The sequence below is a fragment of the Macadamia integrifolia genome, unplaced genomic scaffold (genome assembly GCF_013358625.1).
Source record: "Macadamia integrifolia cultivar HAES 741 unplaced genomic scaffold, SCU_Mint_v3 scaffold1484, whole genome shotgun sequence".
Lineage (NCBI taxonomy): Eukaryota > Viridiplantae > Streptophyta > Magnoliopsida > Proteales > Proteaceae > Macadamia > Macadamia integrifolia.
Window position 1 is genome coordinate 1 of NW_024868223.1, and position 23,817 is coordinate 23,817.

Genomic DNA, 23,817 nt, shown 5'->3' on the forward strand with positions numbered 1-23,817 from the left:
GCAACCGAAAACTACCCACAACTAGAGTAAGACAAGCACAAAAGAATGGATAGCAAAACTTTTTATTTTTTTGATATTTTTTTTGGGCTTTTTGGGAGTTTACCGACAGGGATCCGGGGTTGCTCAGGTCAATTCCTGAGGTACTGCTACAGGGCGAAACCTGTCTTTATCATACTGTGAGGCATGGCGACCTCCACCGATACAACTATTATTGCAAGTTGTTCTTCTCAGGAATTCAATAAAAGAAAAGGAAAAACAAAACAAAGCAAAAAAAAAAACACTCCGATTTACCAAAAGAAAGTAAAAAATAACATGGAACTGTCTCCCCGGTAACGGTGCCAAAAACTTGTTTGAGATTTTAAAATGTAACCGCAAGCGTACGGATCAGTGTAGCTACGGGTCGAGCACAGGGAGAGCAGCCACTTTATTTTTTTGCTTCTTTTAATAATGCGAAAGTGAACCGATTAATGATTGTGATCTAATTCTAATTACCGTCCTAAACATATGTATCTAAAATAACGTCCTAACCATTCGTCATCTAAGAATTTAAAGACGCAAGCCACGCAGTTAAAATTAAATAAATAAATAACGAAAAATAAACAACCCACGCAATTAAAAAAATAAAAGAAAAAAATTTCTGAAATAAAAATAAAGTAAAAGAAATGGGATAAAGCTAGAGAGAGACTAACAAGTAGGTTTCTCTACTTAGCCCAAGGGATGCATCATAATATGAGCTTCCCTACTTGATCAGAGAGTCACTTTTATAAGGGTTACTCTACTTGGCTTTAGGGAAAGGGAGACAATTAAAATAAAAACAATAAAATGATGGTTCTATGGCTAGGAAGGGCAGAACCAACACATACACTAGCCATGAACCTTGGGGGAAAGGGATAGGAATAATGTAACGACTGAAATTAAAATCATAAATTAAGAAAGAAAGGGTAGTTAGAAGAGGGAATGAGAGGGGGGGAGAGAAGATTACTGAGGAAGCCTACCTACCTGAATTAATGCTTGAATTTGAAAGCTTGATCGGTTTGAGATACTACCAATACTAAAAACTAGATCTGGAATAAACCAAATCTGAAATTTCTAGTATTAGAGAAAACAAATCTTGAAAAAAAATTGAACTTGAAAAAAAAAAATGCTCTATGGCTCGTGATCTTATCACCTAGATCTAAGGCTAGAAATATAACTTAAAAAAATTATAACTCAATTGCATAAATCATAAACATAAAAGGCTGAATAAAAATAAAAGAGTGCTTGCATTAATTGAAATAAAAAAGTTATTACAAAAGTGATTAAAGAAAAGATAAAGAAGAACTAAAACTAAAAAGAGAGTGAGAGAAAGAGAGAGCAAATAAAAAAAACCTAGAAGAAGAATGAAGTGTCCCTCCTCCTCTTACATGAGTTGTATTTATAAAGAATAGGGCAAATTTCTCTTTCCTAAAAGAGAGAAACCCACAATTGATAGTGAGATCTTTTGAGACCAAAAGTGCTAAGATGGAGGAGAGAGAAAAGAGAAATAAACTTGGAGAAATTTTCTATAATTTTTTTGCTTATTTTCTTTCTTTTTTTTTAAATTTATTTTTCTCTTATTTTTCTCCCTCCGAGGGATGATTTTCCTTGTTGCTTTGTGTGATTTGGACAATCTTTTGATGATGATGTGTAGGAGAGAGAAGATTTGGACAAGATTTATTTTTCCTATTTTTTTTTTCTCTTATTGCATAGGAAACCCCTCCCATGATTTTCCTTGCTTCTAATTTGATGTGGAAATCCCCTCCATGCCCTTAGTGCTTCAAGTGAGTGAAAAGCAGGAAATCTTCAACAAAATTCTCTAAAAAAAACAACCATGAGATTTGAACTTGAGACCTCTTGGTGAGCAAGGGAATTTTGCACAACATAGCTCACCAACTACGCTAGGTAGTTGTTGTTACCAAAAACGAATCTTCAATCACTTAAGTATGTGGTCCAACGATCCTTGTTGGCATTTGAAATATTCTTTATACCTCTGGGACAACTGCAAACGGGCTGATTCTGCATCTCGGTTAAGTTTTGATCCATTATTTTTTTTCTGGTCTGAAAAGAATAATCATTTGTACGGGTGACCAAATGAATGTGTACTTTAATTTAACATGTCCATCTTGCTTAGAAATTCGTCCTCTTCGCAACCATGAAAAGAAATAGGACCTCTTTATGTGTAAAATTGGAGATATAGAGTCCGATAGTCTTTAAGGCCTTGAAAATATAAAACCTACAAAAAGAGAGTAAAACCCAAGATTGCTCCATTCTAAATATGTAAAATGTATGTTTTACTACCCTAGATTTCACACATAAATGTGCTCATCAAAATCCATTGAATAAAGCTTAGATAGTGGGAGAGATGAAATGGGAATCACCTCAATGGAGTTCCAAGTGTTAGAATGGAAGAAGAAAGAAAAACAACAAAATCTGAGAAAACCAATGGGTAAGATTGGTGGGTGCCTGACCCGCCGGTGAAGACCTACCAATCACACCTGAGCCCTCGGGTTCTACCGGTGGGTGAGACCGACAGGTGCCTGACCCACCGGTGTGAGCTACTAGTCTCTCCTACGCCTCTGATTCTATAGGTGGGTAAGACCGGGTTCCTGACCAGCCTGTATGACCTGCCAGTCTTGCAGATATCACTGGTGGGTTCCCTGACCCACTTGTATAACCTACCAGTAGCCCAAATGAGCTCCGATTGAATCCAAATTTGCCAACAACCTTCCTTACGCTATTATTCGCATAATGACCACATCCTGCGTCATTTATGGTCCAAATTTATACGTATTTCTAAACCCTTTGTCTGTGCTAGGATTCAAGAAATTCATCCTCTCACTCTGGATCTTACCCGTACCACGAGTGCCGATTCTTCTACGAAAATAGGTAAGTGGGGAGAAGACTTTGATTCTTAATTTGTGGAATGTTTTTGGCATCCTTTGCATTCATGAACTATATTGACATTCCGATTGTCATTCTCATGCATATGGTTGATGAATGAATGATGCATTTAGAACTGAACATATTATACTTTAAATTCTATATGATTGTTATATGTTGCATCTTGAGAATGGATTTATCACGTGATATATATGATACCGGTTTGCTGAACATGTGTGGGATTTTCTAGAATAGATGCCGCAGTCGACTTGGAAATAAATATATTGGTTCACCATGGAATAGGATACGGAAGAACTATGTAGTTGTACTATCTCATGTAGGAGCATGTGGTTAGGATTTTATAAACCCTCGTGCTACGACCCTTCCCAACAGGGGTTTACGTGTTGGGTTATCACTGGGGGGAAGCATCGGTTGTGGACCGCCATGGTAGTTAAAAGTAAGCCTGGCTGATCATTAGGATAGTTGGAGACCTTGGTGATATATTCAGAGGGCCAATCATATTGCTTTTAATTTTTGTTGTGGTTCGACGGCGATTTACTTTTTTACTATGGTCTAGCCACGATTTATATTTCTGCTGTGGTTTGGCCACGATTTACTTTTCCCGAGTGCTCACAGTGGGCCTTCTCTGATAATCCTATGGGCGTATAACGAGATGGAGAACACGTCTCAGACTCGGGGCATACGCGCACTGTAGTTGTGAGTAGCACGTTACCTATGACCTAGAATGATTTGCTTAGGTGGACTAGGATTAAAATGAATTGCACGCATATAGTATTCATTTGAAATGCATTTGCTTGTGTGCATCTTTCTTTCCATTTACTGAGCTAGTGAGATCACCCTTCGTGTATACACCTTTTTAGATGATTTTACAGGTTATTTAGTAGAAGAGCCTGTGCCGGGTCCTACCGACGAAACCCTAGTGGGGGATTGGTGAGTCCCTGAAGAATTCAAACATGGTGAAGGCTGCCTGTGTGAGAGTTGTGTTGCTGGGCAACAGTGATAGATTCTACTTGATGTGCTTTTTGATTCTTTTTGGTATATTTTCCTTTTTATGTTCTCGATATTTAAATTGCTATTTCTTGTGTAAATAACATACCTATGGGCCTACATGTAAATATTTTATGTATAACAATTTGGGTATCAAGAGTATATGGGAATTACAGGTTAACAGTTATGACAAAACTTCCGCTATATTTGTATTATTATACTCCATTGATTTTGTGTGGCTTGCTGTGCTATGGCTATTGTATCAGATGATCTTGGTGGTTTTAGGTTACCCAGAGGGAACCCAGTCACTGGTCCAATTCTATGGGAACAAGGCATGACATCTTCTCCCTGGATTTCTTACGAAAAGAGGTGTCTAAATCATGGAACTTGAAGGAAGGGTTGCCTTATCAGCAATGGGCAAAGGTTTTGTTCTCTTTCAATTTGAAATTGAATCCGATATGTTACTTATCTGGCGGCGAAGTTCGATCAAGGTTGGGGGTCAATATGTTAGGTTCCAAAAGTGGAGGCAGGATTTCAATATTCATGAAAAGCAGATTGCCATTAAGATGGTTTGGATCTGCTTCCCGGATCTTCCGTTAGAATACTGGCATGAGAAAATTCCTCTCACCATGGCCAAAGCGGTCAGACGGCCAATGGCTATCGACAAACATACCCGGACAGTTTTAATGGGAGGATTTGCCCGGATTCAGGTTGAGATGGAAATAGGGTCCAGTCGAATTGAGGAGACTCATGTCGAGAGACTTCAGCCTGGTACACAACAGGTCTTTTGGTTTAAACAAAAGGTCATCTATGAAGACAAATTGGGCCTCTGTGGTTTCTGTAAAAAATTAGGACACCTTGTCTCTGATTGCAGAATTTTAAAACAAGTGGAAGCGAATGCAGATGAAGAAGCGATGCCTAATGAAGCAGTCTAGAATGGAGGAATCAGTCTTGCTCATGAGAGCGCCAACCTTGAGGTCACCTCTCACGGTGGTGAGAGAGTCGATCAATGTGGTGGTAGGGATGACACTTTCTCCCACAGTGGCGATGCTACGCAAATCTCTGCTGACTCATCAGTAGCAAATAAGGAAAGAGAATTAAATCTAAATCTGCCTATCGATCGATCTCCTACCATACTAGGAGATTCGGCAATTCAAAATTCAAACATATTTCCTTCTCAAGGAAATAGTGAGATCGTGCTTCCTATTCTAGCTAGGCGTGATACTCATGGTTCTCATGGATCCTCTCACGGATCTGGGCAAAACTCGCCCCACTCCTATGGGCGATCTTTCCATGGATCTCCAAATGGATCATCTCACGGATCTGGGCAGAACTTGCCCCACTCCCATGGGTGATCAAGTCATGTTTTGAACTCCCTGCGAGATTCTGATCTTCCATCTATCAATCACAATCTCATGCAAGAGAATGGTATATCTTCCATCCCTTCAACCTCTATTCGTGGGGGAGCAGTGAAGGTGAATCACAAGGAAATTGCAAAGGCTAATTCCGTTTTGGCTGCGGTTGAGATGAATGCCAGAAGAAAAGAGAAAGAAATGGCTTCAGTTGAGCAGACCAGGTGGTCTGATAGAATTGCCTCCCTAAACAAGTTCTAATGATGGTTCTCTTCTGGAACGTGAGAGGATTCAAGAAGGCCTCAGCTTGTATGGCTCTGAGGAAAATATCAGAGACAAAAGTCCGGATATTTTATACTTGACGGAACCAATGATTGATCCTTTATCCTTCCCTGCTCTCTTCTTTAGTAAGTTGGGATTTAAAGCTGACATCATTAGTAATTCTAGGAGAAACAAGACACCAAATCTCTGGCTGCTTTGGAGAAGAGGTATTCCTAAACCTGCAATTTTTTCATCTTCTGATCAGCAAATAACTGTTAGAATTGATTGGATGGGCACTTCAATTGTTATCTCTGCTGTTCATTCTAGTTGCTTTAGAGCTATTAGAAGAGAGCTCTGGGTTGATCTTGCGTTAGTGTCGGCTTTGGCTGATCCCTAGATGGTAGTAGGAGATTTCAACGCTACTTTGGTCTCCCATGAAAAGAGAGGTCCAGGTTCATTCAACATTGGCTCAGCTGCTGAGTTCGAAGCTATGATTCATTCATGTAGCTTGATCAAGCTTCCATCGCAGGGTCCTAAATATACTTGGACTAACAATAGAAAGAGGGGTAATATTGCAGCAGTCCTTGACAGAGGTTTCTATAATGAGGAATGGCTAACACACTTTTAGGACTGTGCTTAGCTAGTACTTCACAGAGACTTCTCAGATCACAGTCCAATTTTGATCATATCTGAGGCATGTCCAAAGCCGCCCAACTGCCCTGTCCGTTTCCATAAGTTCTGGACGGAGCATCCCTCCTTTTCGCAGCTGGTCTCTGACTCATGGACTCAAAGAATATCAGGTCCTCCCTCCTTCATTCTTACTCAGAAACTAAAGAGATTGAAGGCCAGCATCCGGTCTTGGTCAAGGGAAGCGTTCCCGAATTTTGAGCATGAATTGATTCAAACAAAAGAGGCTTTGGACCAGATCCAAGCTCAAATAGAGCTGCATGGTATGAATGATGATTGCTTTAGGCAAGAAGCTGATGCAAAATGAGCTTATTTGGTGGCTTTGAAAAATCATGAGAAGTTATGGGCTGAAAAATCAAGAATCAGATGGCTAAAAGAGGTGATAGAAATTATAAATTCTTTCACCTATACACTAAATTAAAAAGAGCCAAATCTGCCATTAGAAGAGTGCAAACAACAAATGGGTCAGTTATTTCGTGCAGAGACGAAATTGCAAATTATATGACCAAATTTTATGAAGATTTTCATAAAAGTGTTCCTTTAACAGAGCACTTGGATTTGCTTGATGCTATTCCTAAGCTTATTGATCAGATGGATCTGCTAAACTTGGATGCCATTCTAGGTCCAAATGAAATTAAAAGGGCTATTTGGCACTTGGACCCTGACAGATCCCCTGGTCTAGACGGCTTTCCTGGGTTTTTCTTTCGCTGCTATTGGGAGATTATATCAGGAGACTTCGAGAAAGCAGTGAGGGATTTTTTTGTTCCTAGATCGATGCATCCAAGCTTGAACAATAATTTCTTGGCCTTGATCCCCAAACTGAATGGAGCAATGTCGCTGGACAAATACAAGCCTCTCTGTATGGGTAATTTTTTCTGCAAGATAATCTCAAAAATCCTTGCAACAAGATTATCCTATCTTCTTCCAAGGCTTATCTTTGAAGAGCAGGGAGTGTTCCAGAAAGGAAAACTCATCCACGACAATATAGCTCTGGCATCAGAATTAGCAAACATCATGTTCTCTGCTACTAGAGCTGGTGGATTGGGGGCCAAAATCAACATCCAGAAAGCATTTGACACTATCTCATGGAATTTTATAATTCAAGTGCTTAGAAAATTCAGATTCTCTGATACTTGGCTAAACTGGATATCTCAGATCCTTTCTTCTTCTAAAATTTCCATTATTCTGAATGGGGGGCCTGTTGGTTACTTTGGAGTTCAACGAGGTCTTTGACAAGGCGATTCTATATCCCCGATCCTATTTATTCTAGCTGAAGAGGTCCTTTGTAGAGGCTTGAAGCATCTTCTGCTTAAAAAAGAGATCAAGGCCCTGAAAGGTCCTAGAGGTGCGATCACTCCTACTCATTTATTATTTGCTGATGATTTTTTTATATTCATCAATGCCTCTATCAAATATGTTAGGAACTTAAATGAATTCCTCAGAAAATACCAGGAATTCTCAGGTCAGACTGTCAACCTGGAAAAATGTAAACTCTTCATGGGGCCTATGCACTCTTCCCTAAAGCAGAGCATTATTGAAACTATGGGAATCTCTTCTTGTAAATTTCCTACAAAATACCTTGGAGTGGAAATCTTGAAGGGAAGAGTCAAGAATCAGCATGTGTGGCCTACCATGCACAAAATCCAGGATAGGCTCTCGGGATGGAAAGGGAAAATTCTCTCAATTGCTGGTCAGGTGCAGCTTGTTCGATCTGTCATATCCAGTATGCCAGTGCACAATTTTTCTATTTACTGGTGGCCTTCTTCCATGATAGTACAACTAGAAAAATGGATGAAAAATTTCATTTGGACTGGGGATACTGATTCTTCTAAAGCAGTGACGGACAAATGGGACCAAGTTTGCAAACCATTGGACAAAGGTGGTATTGGCACTCGCAGGATGAGAGATGTGAATAAATCTTTGCTTTGCAAGCAAGCAAGGAACCTGAAACATGGAAACTCTGTTTTGCCCAGTTTTCTTAGAGCTTGCTTTTTGAAAATGGTCTCCCTAAGAAAGCTATAAGACCCTCGTCTATATGGCCAGCCATTCGAAAAGTGTGGTCCATTATTTCTAGCAAGGAAAGGTGGGTTGTAGGTAACGGGAAAAAAATAAACCTTTGGAATGCAAACTGGATTGGAGATTCTTCTGTTATTGAGGCCTGTGGCGCTGATCTATCTCCTCTAAAAAACTCAGTGTCATCAATCTCTAAAATCATCTCAAATTATAAATGGGAAATTCCTGAGATTCACTCTGACGCTCTTAGGAAAGTCTTCTCAGCTGTCAAGTCAATTAATCTCTCTCAATTTGATATGGAAGATAAATGCTTCTGGAGTGGTACATCTTTAGGGTTTTTCTCCTCCTTCTCTGCCTGGAATGAAATTAGAAGACAGAACCCAAAGGTCCCCTGGTCTTCCCTTGTCTGGAACAAGAATTTGTAGCCTCGTCAATCTGTCTTCAGCTGGCAATTACTACACAACAAAATTCCAACCGATGACATTATCTCTTAGAAAGGTATTTACCTGGCCTCTAAATGTAGCCTATGTGGAATGAATGCTGAAACGCTCTGTCATATCTTTACTAGCTATCCATTCTCTGTCAAATGGAAGTGCTTTTTGGACTGCTTTGGTTTAAGTTGGCCTTGCCCAAATGATATTCCTTAGCTCTCTCAATGGTGGATTAAAAAGGAAAAATCCTCTCAGTTAAAGATCTATGGTCCATGGGATTTGTAGTAATTGCTGACAACCTCTGGAGAGAAAGGAATGCCAGGCGCCATGATGGAAAATCCCTTTTGCCCTCCTAGGTTTTTGAAAGAATTACTCAAGACATGCAATCTGGAAATTTAGGCTTTTAGGGAGTCATTAGATCTGTTGCAGATCTCCTCTGCTGCCGTCGTCTTGGAATTAAATATATTCCAGATAGGCTGCCCTCAATATTGGAAGTTATTTGGTGTACTCCCCCTAAAGGTTGGTTCAAGCTAAACGTTGATGGATGTTCTCTTGGCAATCCTGGAAGAGTAGGAGCTGAAGGAATTCTCAGAGACCATAGCGGCAGTACTATGACTTCCTTCAAAAGCTTCCTAGGCATTCAATCAAATTACTTTGTGGAATTTATAGCCCTATCTGAAGGAATTTTGTGCACTAAAGACATCAATGCAACTGGTTTGGTTTGTGGATCGAATCCGATTCTGCTGTAGTAGTTTTGGCAGTTCAGACTCGCACCATTCCTTGGTACATTTTGTAAGATTGGATTTCTTGTATTAGCTTCCTCAACACCATTAGCTGGAAAATGACCCACTGCTTTTGCGACGCAAACATAGTGGCTGATTATATAGCCAGAGAAGCAGCTAAATCAGGAACTCCATGCTCTCTAGTGCCTCTCCCATCCCACATATGTTTGGAAATTGCCCTTGATGCAATCTCTCGTCCTAGATTTCGATTTATGTAATTTGATTTTTTCTTCCCCTGATGATGGCCATGCCGAAGGTAGGGGATCAAAAAATCCTTGATCTTGTACTTTGATTCCATTTTTTCTTTTAATGAAATTTTCGAATCTTTAGCAAAAAAAAAAAAATACAAATCTTACAAGATCTTTATTATTGGAGGTTTCCTAAATTAACTCTAACAAAACGAGACCTAACTAACTAACAATCATAACTAACTAATTGCTGCTAATTAATAATTAACAAAAGAAGGCTTCCCCAATAAAATTGTGGACCTTCCTTTTGAAATTTGGACAACCTTGAGCATAAAGTAGGAAGAGAGAGAGAGAGAGAGAGAGAGAGAGAGAGAGAGAGAGAGAGAGAGAGAGAGAGAGAGAGAGAGAGAGAGAGAGTTGGAGATCTATTGTGACTAAAAGAAAGGAAGAGAGTTAGAGATAAGTTGGAGATAAAGTAGGATGGGGGAGGGAGAAGGAGTCCACATCCTCTACAGCGAGCAGTGAGGTGCAGTGAACATCGGATGACTGAGAGCATTTGGGCACGCGCCCTAAAGGGGTTCCCAGCCACCGGATGCTCATTGCATCAGTGCAATGGCAGCAGACAATTTTTGCCCGAGAGAGAAGCAAAAAACACGGCTCTCTTGTCTCTCACCCTCTATTTAAGGAAAATCAAAAGGGGAAAAAAAAAAAGGAACCGTGGGGAAGAAAGAGGAGAAGGAAGAAGAAGAAGGGGGGGGGATTGAGGGAGGCTACATGTATGGGATTTCTCTTCCATTAGTGATCGAATTGAAGTATTGAAAGAGAGATTGGGTTGCTCCAACAAAGTCCCAAAAATCTAGAATTTAGTTCCCCTATTCTAACATTCAATTGCGGCTAAAGTGAGTGGAACCTCTACCCTAACTTGTTTATGTTTATATGAGTATTCTACAAATTAGAATTTTATGAACACTAGATCTATTCTAAACCTTGGATTTCATGGTGTTTTGTCATAAAAAAAGAATCTGATTTTGTAAACCTAATGTTATGTACATAAGAGAATGAAGAACGAATTGAATTTTGTTCCATTATTTGTATTATGCGTACATAGCAGAATTTTTCAATTCGAGCATTGATTACATAATGTTAATTACTAATACTATGTGTTAAATTGTGGTTATGATTGCATGGAGTAGTAGACTATGTGCATTGCATGATTCTTATACCACATGATTTTTTTTTGTACATATATATATATATATATATTTTGTTTACATAAATTTACTGTTTTCATATATGAGATGCGTTGTTTGTTGTGGTAATGATACTTTATATTACCGGTTTTGATTGAGGAGGGATGTGAAACTTTTTTGATCATTGCTTTGCTATTTATAGTTGTTGTTTTGATGATTTTTTAAACAAAAATTGAAGCTGATTTTATGTTCAGATACAGACTGATTGGAGTGGAATGAGGGTATTGATCACACTTGAATTCCAAACTTATTAGTATTTATATGTATTTTTGTTATTGGGATGGCTTTATTGTTATTGGGATGGCTTTATTGTTATTGTCTCGTCTTATCAACATTGGCATTATAATGTTGAGGTGAGGATTGGTTCATTGGACTTTTTTTTAGTGGAATTGTGGAGTACTAGATAACGCAACCTACTCTAATCAAGATCTACCAATTGTTATTTTACCTTCGAGCGGTATGATTTGGTCTTTGGGAGATTGGACACTAGATAACTTCTACGAGTTTTTGTATGTTGAGTGGAGTCAATGTGGTACTGTGATGCATTGACTATTCATGAATGATATTGTCTTTTTTTTTTTTTTGCTAAAGGATAATATTATTAAAAGAGGAAAAAAAAACACAAAAACAAGAAACAATAAAAAAAGCAGGTCATAGGGTCTTACCTTCCGCATTGTCATCAGTAGGACCAAGGACCACCCACTACTTAAATCTATAATAAGGCCTAGAAGATTCATCTCTAGCCATCATATCTGAGACGTGGAACAGGAAAGCTTCATTGAAAGAAGAGCATCTTGATTTCGCAGCTTTCTAGCCAGGAAGTCTGCCATCGAGTTCCCTTCTCTGAAATTGTGTGTTAGCATTGGGATTTCAAGCCTTTCGTGCACCCCATCCGCATTGATAAGCCATCCAAAACTGAGATTTCCCAATGGGCTTTGAACAGCTCCCATCGCTCCATTCTCCTCGTCATTAGATGATGGGTCTGACCCGTATTCTGATCCGTTAACCGACCCCATACAAGATTCGATTTGCCCCTCTAGTGCAATAATTCCAGCCGATATTCCTTCCATGATCGGTCTTTGAATCAAGGGGAGGACAATTTCCTAATTTCCATGTGTCCTCCCCTCATTTGACCCCACCAGATTGCCATCCAAAGGACTGCTTCTCAAATTGGAAGGAGATTCGGTCCCTGCGTTGAATGGACTCCTTCCAATTGAGGAGTCTCTTCTCTCAGCCGCCTGCCCTCTCTCCTCCACGCCGGAAACTACCTCTGGCCTTCCAACACTGCCTAGAGCATCCTGAACCACCACCTCTGGAATGCCTCCTCTCAATTTTTCATCTTCCCTAGCAGCCTCCATTGCTTTCTTCTCCCTATAGTTATGAACATAGTGCCCAACCTTCCTGCAGAAGCCACATATTGACATTTCATCTTCATAGACAATGGCCTGTTTAAACCAGAAAACTTCTTGAGATCCTGGTTTCAATCGCTCCACCTATATTTCATCTAACCTCTTCCCATTGATCTCCACCTCCACTTGTACTCGGGAAAAATTCCCCATCGCAGCACTCTGAGTTCTTATGTCCATAGCAACAGGCCTACCAACCGTCTTCGCCACGGAAAGAAGGATTCGCTCATGCCAATACTCCAAAGGTACATAAGGGAAGCAAATCCATACAAACTTCATCATAACATGCTTCGCGTGGATGTCAAAATCAGGTGTCCATCTCTGGAACCTGATAAACTGTCCCCCAAATTTAGGGGCACTCCTCCGCCACATTGCAGACATATCTCCTTCCAGTTCAAATTGAAACAGAATGTAACCCCTTCCCATTGGTGCCATTCTGATTTTGACTTTCAGGTTCCAGTTCACAGCCTCCTGTCTGATATCATTCATTGATATCAATCTGAAGTTGGCTCTTCTGATCAGAGCGAAACAAAACTGGGAGAGACGTTCTTCATATCTGTCCTGGGGAATCACGATCTTGGTGCATGAGCCAGCGTGGATTGGTAGTGGCAACGAATCCACATCCGGAATTACTCTACCCACCACAGTCGCGAAGGATTTCCTACCTACCGGTTCACCTCCAATACCAGCTTTCGGCTATACCTCGCCCTCCCTTCTATACTCGTCCCAATAACAACGTCCTCCATGACAGACCTCTTATCGTCCCTGGGGTAGGGTCTCAGAAAATCAATGATGAGACCTTGTCTTAATCGTCCTCTCCCTCTCCCATCGGGATCCTGCCCATCGCCCAACAACATGGCAGTGGAAGCACCCTCCATCATTTCGTCCTCCATCCTCTCAACCCTCGATAGAACTACCCTTCACATGAACCCTCTAATTCGTTGTTTAGTTTATTTTGACTTATCATGTATACTTATATGGCGATATAAATGTAACAATCTAAGTATGTATGATATGGTTTTTTTTTTTTCTTGAAATTTTTTATATCATACTATGTAAGTCTTTCTTGGTATTAGTTGTATGATCATGATTTCAAGCATGTTTAATGTGGTGGTTCTACTTACTAAGTTTCTTTCTAGATACTTGCCCTCAAAACTTATAGATGACGTTGGTGAGGACTATTGTGGAGAGGACATAAATGTTGAACCTATTGTTTTTTTTTTTTGCTAAAAGGTCATTTTATTAAAATAGAATAAATGAAAACAAAGAGAAATACAACAGGGCAGGCCGATCCCACTAAACCCACTTGCAACCTCCACCTTCGGCTTGGCCATCAGCAGAGGGAACAAGCAAAGGGCTTAGCCAAATCGAAAACGGTGCCTGTCCAACGCATCAGAAGCTAACTCATCAACTATATGTCTCGGGAACTCCACTGAGAATTCTGAAGTACAAGATTTAGATGCTTTCCTAGCCAGAAAATCAGCGACTACATTAGCTTCACGAAAACAGTGAGTGATCTTCCATTGCACCAACTCCAAAAAGGAAATAACAGATCTCCATTTCTGCAGGGCAAACCATGGAATCTCCCTTCTATGAACTGCTGAGACCACGGACGCTGAGTCTGACTCAATCCAAACACCCCTAGCATGATAGTGTCTAGCTAGCAGAATACCCTCCAAGACTGCCTCAAATTCAGCTTCATATATTTGTTTGACTCCCAGAAAAATGCTAAAAGAGTCGATTACGTTGCCTTTATCATCCCGTAAGACACCACCCGCACCTGCATTACCTGGGTTACCAAGCGAACTTCCATCCACATTGATCTTCATCCACGCCCTGGAAGGCTTACACCAGTGAACCTCAAGAGGTGAAGGGGAAGGTGGATTTCTAATACTTAGACCTATCTTCCTGCAGGTCATCAAGTCTGAAATCGAACGAACTTCTTCACTTGATCCGTCACAGCAAAGCTGAACCTCTTGCCTAATACTTTGAAAGACATACCGCCCTGCCCTTTCTTTATTTTCCTGCCTTCTTTTATTTCTTTCCCACCAAATATGGTTGATAGTGATGATCAAGCCCAACTTCCATGGCTTCTTTAGCTGAATCACTTGAGATTTCCTCTTCCACCACTGGAACAATGATTGAATGCTTGGATGATTTACCCACGCCACTCCAAAAAAATCTAAAAAACTCTTCCATATTGATATGGAGAATGAACAGTGTAAAAAAATATGAACCATACTTTCTTCAGCCTTTCCACACAGATTGCATCTGGATGGGAGATAAACACCTTTTCGGCAAACCAGGTCGTCCGTTGGGATTCTACCATGCACCACTCTCCATCCAAAAATGGAGTGTCTTGGGGGAAGATTCTTCTGCCAAATCAAAGAAGACCAGTTCACTTTCAAGGATTTCACTCTAACAGCCTCCCAAGCCGACCTTGAGGAGAAATACCCTGAAGGAACTAGCGACCACACCCTGAAATCCTCCATCTGCAAACTCGGAATGTCAATCCTTTTAATCTGTCCAAAAATTTCATTAAGCATAGGAGATACTACCTCAGGTAAACGCCATTCTCCATTTATGACAAACTCCCCCACCTTTGCTGACGTAGAGAGAGTATGGTCACCATCCAGCGAAAGAAGTTCCATAATGGATTTTGGACCCCACCATTTATCCTTCCAGAAATTTGCAAGCTGACCGTTCCCTATGATCCAGCGCTCCTTGTCATCCACAAAGGACCACATTTTCCTGAGACCTGCAAAAATAGTGGAGGTGTTGCAATTTTTGAAAGATCTTCCATCCTTCTTTAGGAATCGAGCTCTGAGAAAGGTTAACGCTGCTGTCTTCCCCGTTTTGATCCTCCAAATCAATTTGCACAGCATTGCTTTATTGGAATCTCGCAGTCTCCTAAGACCCAGCCCTCCCTCATCCTTGGGCTTACACATAGAGTCCCACTTCACTGTGACAGCCTTAACCGTATCTACATCACCTGTCCAAATAAAATTTCGCATCCATTTCTCCATCATCGCCACAAGAGATGCAGGCCACCAATAAACAGAGAAGCTATGAGTCGGCATCCCCGAAAGCACCGATTTAACCAATTCCACCCTTCCTGCCATTGACAACAATTTTCCTTTCCAACCCGCCAGTCTCCCCTTAACCTTATCCATAATCGGCAACAAAGTTTCTTTTTTAATTCTTCCCTTGAAGATTTCCACACCTAGATACCTTGTAGGGAAGGAACACATGGGAATGCCTAAAGTTTCAGATATTCGATGCTTCCTGGAAGGTGATATTTTTCCCAAAAAAAGTTTACTTTTTTCTAAGCTGATGCCCTGCCCAGAAAACTCTTGGTACTTTAGAAGAAATTGTTTAAGAGTCCTCACATACCTCATAGAAGCATTGGAGAAGATGAATATGTCATCTGCAAATAGAATATGGGCAGGAGTTTTGACACCGCGAGGCCCATGAATTGGCTTCAGTTGATTAATCTCAATCAAATGCTTTAAACCTCGCGATAGCACTTCCTCCGCAATAATAAAAAGCATGGGAGATATTGGGTCCCCTTGCCTCAGCCCTCTCTCCACACCAAAATAACCCTGTGGACCTCCATTAATCAAAATCGATATCTTAGAGGATATCAAAATTTGGTTCAGCCATGTTATCCACTTCTCTGTGAATCCAAAGCGCCGCAGCACCTGAAACATAAAGGACCACGAAAGAGTATCATATGCTTTCTTGATGTCAATTTTTAATCCCAGACCTCCCCCTCTCATAGAAGCAAACATCATATTGGCCAGTTCTGAGGCCACACTAATGTTGTCATGGATTAACTTTCCTTTTTGAAATGCCCCCTGCTCTTCAGATATCAGCCTAGGGAGCAAATTAGCAAGCCTCATTGCCATAATTTTGGAAAGAATTTTACAATAAAAATTCCCCATACACAGTGGCCGGACTTTATCGATAGAAGATGCTCCCTCCTCCTTAGGAATAAGAACCAAAAAATTGTTGTTCACACCATTGGGCAATTGACTAGAACTAAAGAAATACTTAACTGCATTACACACCTCTAACTCGACAATATTCCAGCATCTTCTAAAGAAAGCTCCAGAGAATCCATCCGGACCAGGAGAGCTATCTGGGTCCAGGTCCCAAACAGCTCTTTTGATTTCTTCATTCCCTGGTAAGACATCAAGCACATAGTGATCACCTTGATGAAGAACCATAGGTATAGATTCAAGAAGCTCCACATGCTCCACTAAAGGCACAGCTTTGTAAAATTGCTCATATGACTGAACTGTATAATTCCCTATCTGGTCGTTACCTTCCACCAAAGTCCCATCAGGAGTTTTGAGGCTTCTTATAGAGTTTCTGAGTCTTCTCATTTTAACAGAAAAATGAAAAAACCTAGAATTGCGATCCCCTTGCTTCATCCATCTAACTTTGGCTTTTTCGGCCCAAAGTTTTTCATGGTTTTCCATTGCTTTTATTAGAGAGGTCTTCGCATCCGCTTCTAACCCAAACAAATGATCATCCATGCCATTTATTTCAATAGTCTGTTGCACCTGCGCTAGCTTATCCTTGGCTTCCTCAAGGGCTTTATTGAAATTCGGGAAAGCCTCTCTCCCCCACTTACGGAGCACACCCTTCAGCCTTTTGAGTTTCAGCATGAGAACAAATATCGGATTCCCTGAGACCCACTCTTCCCATGATGTGGCGACTACCTGCTCAAAATCTCCATGTTCCATCCAGAACTTATGGAACCTAAAGGGGCAATTAATGGGCCGTTGAGATAATATTGAGGTGAACAATAATGGAGAATGATCCGAAGCAATTCTAGGGAGGACTCGTTGGCCACAATCCTGGAAAAAGTCAATCCATTCTTCATTACAAAAACATCTATCCAGAACCGCCGAAACATTACCACGACGTCTATTGTTAGACCAGGTGAATTTCCTCCCCGATGATGGCACTTGGGCCATCCCACAAGCATCCACCAGAGCACCAAACTCAGCAGCTGAACCCAGACTAAAATTCCCTGGCCCCCTTTTTTCATGGGAGAACAAAGTCGCATTAAAATCCCCAAGTATAGCCCAAGGGAGAAGAGGCTGGGGGAGATCAGCCACTAGCTTCAACCACAGATCCCTTCTTCCTACTCTAAAGCTGCTAGCATGAATGAAAGAAATCTGCAACCATTTCGATTCCCACTTAATAATAATCGAAATGTGCTGCTCAGACTCAGAGACAACAGCTGGGGTGTTCAAATTTCTCTTCCATAAAATCCACAAATTAGAGGGCTTCCCTCCTCTACAATTGTAGATGAAAGAACTATTGAATCCCAATTTATTAAAAAATAAATTTGGAAAAGCACTTACCTCAATCATCGGCTCTGCTATACATATAATGTCCGGAGCTCTATCCTCAATAAAATGTCGTAAGGCATTCCTGCCTGCCGCCTTCTTAATCCCTCTGATATTCCAAAATAGGATCTTCATAAAATCACCCATGGAGCACAGTCTCACGGTCAGACCTTGACGCCTGCCCCGTCACTGCGATTGTCTTCCCTTTTCTACTTTCTTCCTCTGCCCGGCATATGGCATTATCCAATTCCGCAATCTCTTGGTGTTGAATAATCATCTTGCCTCCTAAGTACTGAGATGACGCCATGCTAGAGACCACATGAACCTCCTCGCCCCAATTTTGAGTTCTCCCACTCTTGCCACCTCTGACTTGGGTTCTTCCTCCACGAGCGGCGGTATACGACACTCTATTCTTGCGAGGACGTAATTTACGCTGTACCTTCTCACTCCCCGTATTTTCTGGCACACCTACCATGATCGGACCAGCAGCCTTATTCATATTTTCTTCCTCAGAAGCCTGCGTTTCCTTCTCAGAGGGAGAGAAATCAGATTCAGCTGGGTCTGATCCATATCCATATCCACCTTCACCAAGTGGATTATCCACCATAAACAGATCATGGGCATTTGTAGTAGGAGCGTGAGATATTGGGAGGAATATCTCCAAATCACCTTGATTCCTATCCATACTACCGTCCAAATTTGTAGTGGAATCTCCCATTGGAAGATCTCCATTATTTATGGTATTTTCCTTAATCAAAAGAGGCTGAATATATCCTTCCAAATTAACCCTTTCCATGTCACAAGAAACATCAGGATTTGTCGCCGTTGAGATCTGCCCATCCTCGGTTCGGCCACCACCTCCTTGGTCCAAATTCACAGCAGCATCTCCCCTTAAGCCTTCATCGGACCTCTCCTTATCTTTCTTCTCCCTGCATTGGTTGATAGAGTGACCCAGTTTTTTACAAAAAAAACATCTGTCAATCTCGTCTTCATACAAGATTCTCTGTTTAAACCAGAATAAAGTGTTCGTTCTCGGTTGCTTTCTCTCCACCTGGATCTCCTCCACACGAGAACCCCCAATTTCCACCTCTACAAGGATACGTGCATAGCTACCCATAGTAGCGTTCCTCGTCCGACGGTCTATCTCCACAGGGCGGCCAGAGGCCTTTGCCATTGATAATAAAATTCGCTCATGCCAATATTCCATAGGCAATTCAGGATAGCGAATCCAAACTAATTTAGTTTGGGTATGGTCATCATGAATACTAAATTCTGGGCGCCAACGCTGAAATCGAATGACTTGTCCCTTCACCTTAACTGGACCTCGTTTCCACATCGATGACATGTCCCCTTCAATTTCAAATCGGAGAAGAATGAAGCCTTTCCCTAAGGGAGCAAGAGTTACACTACCTTTTAGATTCCAGGCCTCCTTGGCAGCACTTCGCACATCATTCATTGAAATATAACGGAAATTGACTCTCCCAATCAGCGCAAAGTCGAAACTTTGCAGCTTCTCCTCATATGCTTCCTGAGGGATAACTACCTTAGTGAGGGGCCCTGCATGAATCGGATCTGGAAGGTTCTCGATGTTCGGAAGGGTTCTCTTCGTCACCGTAGCATAGGATTTCTCCCTCTGGACAATCCCGCCATCCCTTAATACAGGTAAAGCGTCAATGGTAGCCTCCACCTGAAACTGCTTCTCAGTCCCCTTCGCTATGTTTCTGGCAGAATCTGTTTCAGTCTCATGCTGTACGCTAGGGGCCTCCCCAGGATCCTGGAGGGAATGAAGCCTATGTTCAACCGACCAAAAATCAGTGATTTTTTTTTGTTTACCTCTATCCGGTGGCCGATCCCCATGGGATCCCAGAATTCCCTCCGCCTCAGAACTACACTCTCCTTCGTCGTTCATCTCTCAAAACGCACCAAAGATCCCAAAATTTTTCTGTTCGTCGGACGCCGGACCTGCTCGTCGGACGCCGGACCTGTTCGTCGGACGCCGTGAGAACCAGACCTGCTCTGCTCTCGTTTTGATCTGTCGGATCTGCTCCGTGAGAACCAGATCTGCTGCTGTCTGAAGTTCGGATCTGATAGATGAAGTACAGTCGCCTGGTTCTTCGGTGAGCAGCAACAGTGAAGGAAGAGGTGCGGACAGGAGAGGGCTGGCTTCCGACCTGCTGTTCTCAGACCTGCTCGCTCCACTCAGATCTGCTCGTTCTCAGATCTGCTCAGATCTCGTCGTTCTCAGATCTGCTGAGATCCAGATCTTTCTTCCGACCTGCTCGCTCGTTCTCTCCGACCTGCTCGTTCTCCTTGACGGTGTCTTTTCTCTCCGACCTGCTCGTTCTCAAAGAGAGGGACGGTGTCTTTTCTCTCCGACCTGCTTTCTTTCCAGATCTTTCTTCCGACCTGCTCGCTCGTTCTCTCCGACCTGCTCGTTCTCCTTGACGGTGTCTTTTCTCTCCGACCTGCTCGTTCTCAAAGAGAGGGACGGTCGTTGAACCTATTGTTGATCATTAGGAGGATATTGCATATGGATTTGAAAAAGACAGTGATTTTTATTTTTAGATGATGTAAATGTTGTTTTAGACTTTGAAGACGTAATTTAATTCAACATTACTTTAAGTTTAAATGTTGAAATAGGTAGTTGAATTTTATTTTAATATTATATTAGTGTAGTTAACTCTTGCTTGTATTTATGTTGTGTGTGGATGTTACTCCAGTTCATTATCATGTAGAACTTAAGGATCATGTGGATTGTTGATGTTCAAAAACCCTAAGCCGGGTTTGTACTCATCACAGTTTCAGTTTACTTCTAAAAGTGTAACTAATTTAGAATAACAGAACCATAGAAAATCAACGATCAATAAAAATATTATTTCCATGCCAAACATACAAAGACCCCTATTGTACATCTCTTTATTCTCAGGCCAATCTTATACATTCCCTAATCAAACAAAACGAGAAAAATTAAGCCAAAGAGAAAACAGATCATCATATCATTTCATATAAAATATTTTATATTTTCTATATCAGTAGCTTTATCTGCAACCTTCGAGAAAAACTCATAACCACTGGTTTTATATGCTTCATTAAAGATAAAATTTTGGAAGAAGATAAAGAGGATGCTTTTTATATAATACAATCCCCAAACCTTCAGTCATGTCCAAGTCTTCTCTTTTAGTATTCCCTGGTAATTCCCAGTCAAAACAGTATAAGAGGTTTGCAAGAATTAACTCAGAGGATACCAAGCCAAAAGACACTCCTGGGCAACTCCTTCGCCCTATGCCAAAAGGAATGTATTTAAAGTCCTGGCATTTAAAATCAATTGGGCTGTCCATAAATCTCTCTGGAATAAACTCTTCTGGATTATCCCATAATTTGGGGTCCCTCTGTATTGCCCATGCATTAACAAAAACTCTTGTCTTAGAAGGGATATGATAACCGTTGACATTAGTATCTCCAGCAGTTTCTCGTGGAATTAAGGGCAGAGGATGATATAATCTTAGTGATTCCTTGATGATGGACTTTAAATAGTCCATTTGATAAAGATCATCTTCTTCGACACTGGATTTTTCCCTCACCACTCTTCTTACCTCTTCTTGAGCTTTCTTCATCACCTTGGGGTTCCTAATAAGCTCTGCCATTGCCCATTCAATAGCTATGGCTGTTGTATCAATTCCAGCGATAAACATGTCCTATCCAAGGGAGAAGAAACATTGAGAAATTCTATAAGATGGGGAAGGGCTAGATGTATATTTTATACTTATTGACTTTATATCTTCTAGGTTGGGCTAGGCCCATAAAACTCATTTTTGAATTTTGGGCTCTCAGCCAATTTTCGCCACTCTTTATTTTTTTTTTTTTTTGAAGATAAATTTTATTAAGAAACAAAAAGAAAAAGGAAAAACAATTAAACAGAAGCCGGATCTCATTATAGATCTTGTCAGTGAGTTGCTTGGGTCCTTGCTGATGGCAGTGCCGAAGGTGAGGCTCTTGCTCGTAGTCGGGTTTCTGTTTAGTTGTATTTTGGTCACTGTTAAAAGTGCTCTCATATCTAATTCATAAGATGGGTACATATGCAAAAACAAGCATGCCCCACAAAGGAGTGTGGATCAGGTTTTTAGGATCCTGATCTCACATGTGGTATCCACAATAGGGTTTTTCTTCGTGTGGATTCCATGAGTGTGAACCAAGATCTTATGAGAATCATTCTCGTACGAGAACCTGATCTGCTCTCCTCACAAAGGTGCATGCATAGATCTGTACATGGATAGATAAAAGTAATTTCAGACTAGGATATGGATAGATAGATAGATTTACCAGAAGGATTGCTTTGATGTTGTTGTGAGTGAGGGGAATGTTGAATGTCGAGTTCGTACGAGCTTCGAGCAAAAGATCTACAAAGTCTTCTTGATTTGATTGCTTATCATCCTTTTTGCTTGTAAGATGTTCTTGGATCACTTGATCAAGGAAGGCATCTAATCCTTCGAAAGTCTTGTTTATTTTTCCGTCCAAGCCAGTGAATCTATCAATCCATCCAAACAATGGGAAGAACTCACGCATACAAAATGCACCAAAGGTTTCTAGCAAATCCCTTGTCAGTTGCCATACTTTGCTCTCATTATTGGCTTCTCCTTTGTATTTCCCACCCAAAACAACTCGTGAGATTAAGTTATTGGATGTAATGAGTAGCAAATCAGTCATATTAACTGAGTTTCCCATTTGACATGAATGATTTATCTTCTCAATCATGAAACCAACTTCCTCTTTCCTATCAAACTTGAATGACTGTACCCTCTTAACACTCAAGAGCTCAAGTACACAAAACTTCCTCACCTGTCTCCAAAACTCACCATAGGGTGCAAACCCAATGTTGCTCCAGCCATATAAGAGCTTCTCACCAGAAGCCATTCTTGGCCTACTTGAAAACATAACATCTTGAGACTTTATAATCTCTTGAAGAATCTCAGCAGAGGAAACTACAAGAGTTGGAGAAGAACCCAACTGCAGCAGCATAAGAGGTCCATACTTGTGAGAAAGAACTCTAAGAGAGCGATGAGGGAGTCGCCCTAGCTGGTGAAAGTTTCCAATAAATGGAAGCTTTGGTGGAGATGGTGGCAAATTGGATGTCTTGGCTGATCTAGTAAGTTTTAAAATAATTAAAGAAGGAATGAAGAGGAAAAGAAAAATTTGAAGAATCTGTAATGCTTGCAGTTCTTCCGACCATGGGAGCTTCAATGGTTGTAGAGCCATTTGTGGTGAGGGATAAGAAAATCTAACTTATGCTTCAAAGGATAATGGATAATGAAAACCAATACACCCCGCAAAGGTGTTATATAGAGAACATTTGTTTCTGATAATCATTTTATAATAAAAAATTTGTTAATAATTTCTATAAACAATTGATTTAATTAGAAATGCTTTTGAGAAGCCACCAATTTTAGCGCATAAAGTTTTCTTCTACATAGAGGTTGGTACTCATATAATGCACATCGGAGTTTGCCGCTTGTCACTGCTGCGGCTGCCACTGCTCTTCACTGAGGTAGATTGTCGACGCTTTAAAACTGTGAAGGATTTGGAGAGTTATTAGGGGGTATATTAGGTAGTTCTTCTTCTACAAGGTATTTTGGTACTTAAAATTTTATATATATATATATATATATATTACCTAACATTAGCATATAAGGTATATTTCTTAACAGTAATTGATGGTAGGGGATCTGAGTATAATTTGATGAAATAGAGGAAGTGTTCTTATAATAGTGGCATTCTCTAGGAAAAAAATTGTCTGCAATTTCGATCTCATACAATTCCGTGAAATATCACCTTCAGGGGGTGACACGTGTATTGATACCAATGCAATGGTCCAGATCTGATTTAAATGCCTCTTCACTGATTTAAGGTTTTATTAGTTGTATCAGATCTGAACCATTGTATTGGTATCAATACACGTGTCACCCTCCAAAGGTGGTATTTCACGAAATTGTACGAGATCGAAATTGTAGACGATTTCAACCCCTCTGAACTATATGGGATTCCTTAGGATATTTATCCAATGGGTTCAAGCTTTTATGGAGTTCTCCATGTTTTGTATCTTAATAAATGGAAGCCCGATAAACTATTTTGATAGTGAAAGGGGGATTCATCAAGTAGACCCATCGTATTTATTTACCATATA

General features: G+C 40.7%; 3 protein-coding genes across 3 annotated transcripts; 1 reads left to right on the forward strand and 2 right to left on the reverse strand.

The window, feature by feature from the left end:
• Positions 1-4,286: 4,286 nt before the first annotated feature.
• LOC122063871 lies at positions 4,287-4,841 on the forward strand. The gene has a single exon (XM_042627564.1). The coding sequence runs from the start codon at positions 4,287-4,289 to the stop codon at positions 4,839-4,841; it is 555 nt and encodes a 184-aa protein (XP_042483498.1).
• Positions 4,842-17,599: 12,758 nt separating this feature from the next.
• On the reverse strand, positions 17,600-20,144 carry LOC122063868. Its single transcript, XM_042627562.1, has 2 exons — positions 20,046-20,144; positions 17,600-19,914 (listed from the first exon to the last, which is right to left on the reverse strand). Exon 2 carries the CDS (start codon positions 19,546-19,548, stop codon positions 17,779-17,781), a length of 1,770 nt encoding a protein of 589 aa, XP_042483496.1. The 5' UTR covers positions 19,549-19,914; positions 20,046-20,144; the 3' UTR covers positions 17,600-17,778.
• Positions 20,145-20,693: 549 nt separating this feature from the next.
• Positions 20,694-22,911, reverse strand: LOC122063867 (cytochrome P450 71A1-like). Its single transcript, XM_042627560.1, has 2 exons — positions 21,960-22,911; positions 20,694-21,334 (listed from the first exon to the last, which is right to left on the reverse strand). Exons 1-2 carry the CDS (start codon positions 22,890-22,892, stop codon positions 20,729-20,731), a joined length of 1,539 nt encoding a protein of 512 aa, XP_042483494.1. The 5' UTR covers positions 22,893-22,911; the 3' UTR covers positions 20,694-20,728.
• Between the last annotated feature and the right edge of the window lie 906 nt (positions 22,912-23,817).

Bases quoted from the DNA above. Each gene is read 5' to 3' on its own strand.
- LOC122063871 (XM_042627564.1), top strand. From the start codon at position 4,287: ATGGAACTTGAAGGAAGGGTTGCCTTATCAGCAATGGGCAAAGGTTTT.
- LOC122063868 (XM_042627562.1), bottom strand. From the start codon at position 19,548: ATGAACGACGAAGGAGAGTGTAGTTCTGAGGCGGAGGGAATTCTGGGA.
- LOC122063867 (XM_042627560.1), bottom strand. From the start codon at position 22,892: ATGGCTCTACAACCATTGAAGCTCCCATGGTCGGAAGAACTGCAAGCA. The intron at 21,335-21,959 runs GTAAATCTATCT...TCCCTTGGATAG, and splicing joins ACATCAAAGCAATCCTTCTG to GACATGTTTATCGCTGGAAT.